Genomic DNA, 1,085 nt, shown 5'->3' with positions numbered 1-1,085 from the left:
TCTGTATTTTTCTTTATTAGGTTTTGCCTGCTTTAAGAGAGAAGCACGATGAACTTATGTTGATGGAGTTTGTGAAAAGATGGGCAAACCATAAACTTATGGTTAGGTGGTTATCACGGTTCTTCCGATATCTTGACCGATATTTTATTTCCCGGAGATCGCTACCTACACTTAATGAAGTTGGTCTGACATGCTTTCGTGATCTGGTTTGTTTCTTGCATCTCCTGTATATAATTATTGGCAACATAATTGTCTTTTTCCTTTTTTTTTCTTTCGTCATATCATTGTTGTGTGGGAAACTTATTTCTGTTTTTTGTTGACAATAGGTTTATAAGGAGTTGAACAGTAAAGCTAGAGATGCAGTTATTGTGTTGGCAAGTGTCATATCCTCTTAATTTTGTTTTTCATTTCTTCCTACTTCCAGGTGATCTGTTACGGTTCCCGGATATGGATCCAGTTATGGGATGCTGAAATATGAAATCTGATGTTTTCTTTCCACGATCTATGGTACTGGTTTGTTAAGAGAGAACCTACACCAAGTTGTTATGGTTCCTGGATATGGATCTAGTTGTGGGACGCTAAAGTATGAAATCTAATGTTTTCTTTCTACGGCCTATGGTGCTAGTTCATTAAGAGAGAACCTGCAATCTCTTGAGTTTGAAGTACTCAAAAACTTAAAAACTTTCTGCTTATCTTTCATTGAATAAACCTGGAGTTTAAATACAATACTAATAAGATAACTACCTCTAGAGACTAGGACATTGACTTCCTAACATTACTGAATGAGAAACTGCAAACTACTACAAAGAAATAATTAGTAGACACTATAAATAACTAATACAAAGAGATAATTACTAGTCTGCAGTGAATAATTACGAGTCTACTGCAACCAACCACTACTGTAAACCGTTGAAGACCAAGGAATGATAACATGATCCCAACTCTTGCGATACTATTTGCTAGTTATGAGGGATTGACTGATTAAGAGTCCTTTTATATTAGATTGATCAAGAACGCGAGGGTGAGCAGATTGACAGAGCTTTATTGAAGAATGTGCTTGATATATTTGTTGAAATTGGAATGGG

At 35.6% G+C, this 1,085-nt stretch overlaps 1 protein-coding gene across 1 annotated transcript; it reads left to right on the top strand.

Annotated features, from left to right (window-relative positions):
- Positions 1-20: 20 nt before the first annotated feature.
- Positions 21-1,080, top strand: LOC124895584 (cullin-1; the record flags this gene model as incomplete). The annotated part of the gene is given in 3 exon segments (XM_047406015.1): positions 21-206; positions 327-374; positions 1,003-1,080. Coding segments are annotated over 3 exon segments (312 nt in total), but the record flags the coding sequence as incomplete, so codon positions are not given.
- Positions 1,081-1,085: the final 5 nt, after the last annotated feature.

This window comes from Capsicum annuum, unplaced genomic scaffold (genome assembly GCF_002878395.1).
Source record: "Capsicum annuum cultivar UCD-10X-F1 unplaced genomic scaffold, UCD10Xv1.1 ctg83069, whole genome shotgun sequence".
Classification (NCBI taxonomy): domain Eukaryota; kingdom Viridiplantae; phylum Streptophyta; class Magnoliopsida; order Solanales; family Solanaceae; genus Capsicum; species Capsicum annuum.
This window is presented reverse-complemented; position numbering and strand designations above follow the sequence as displayed.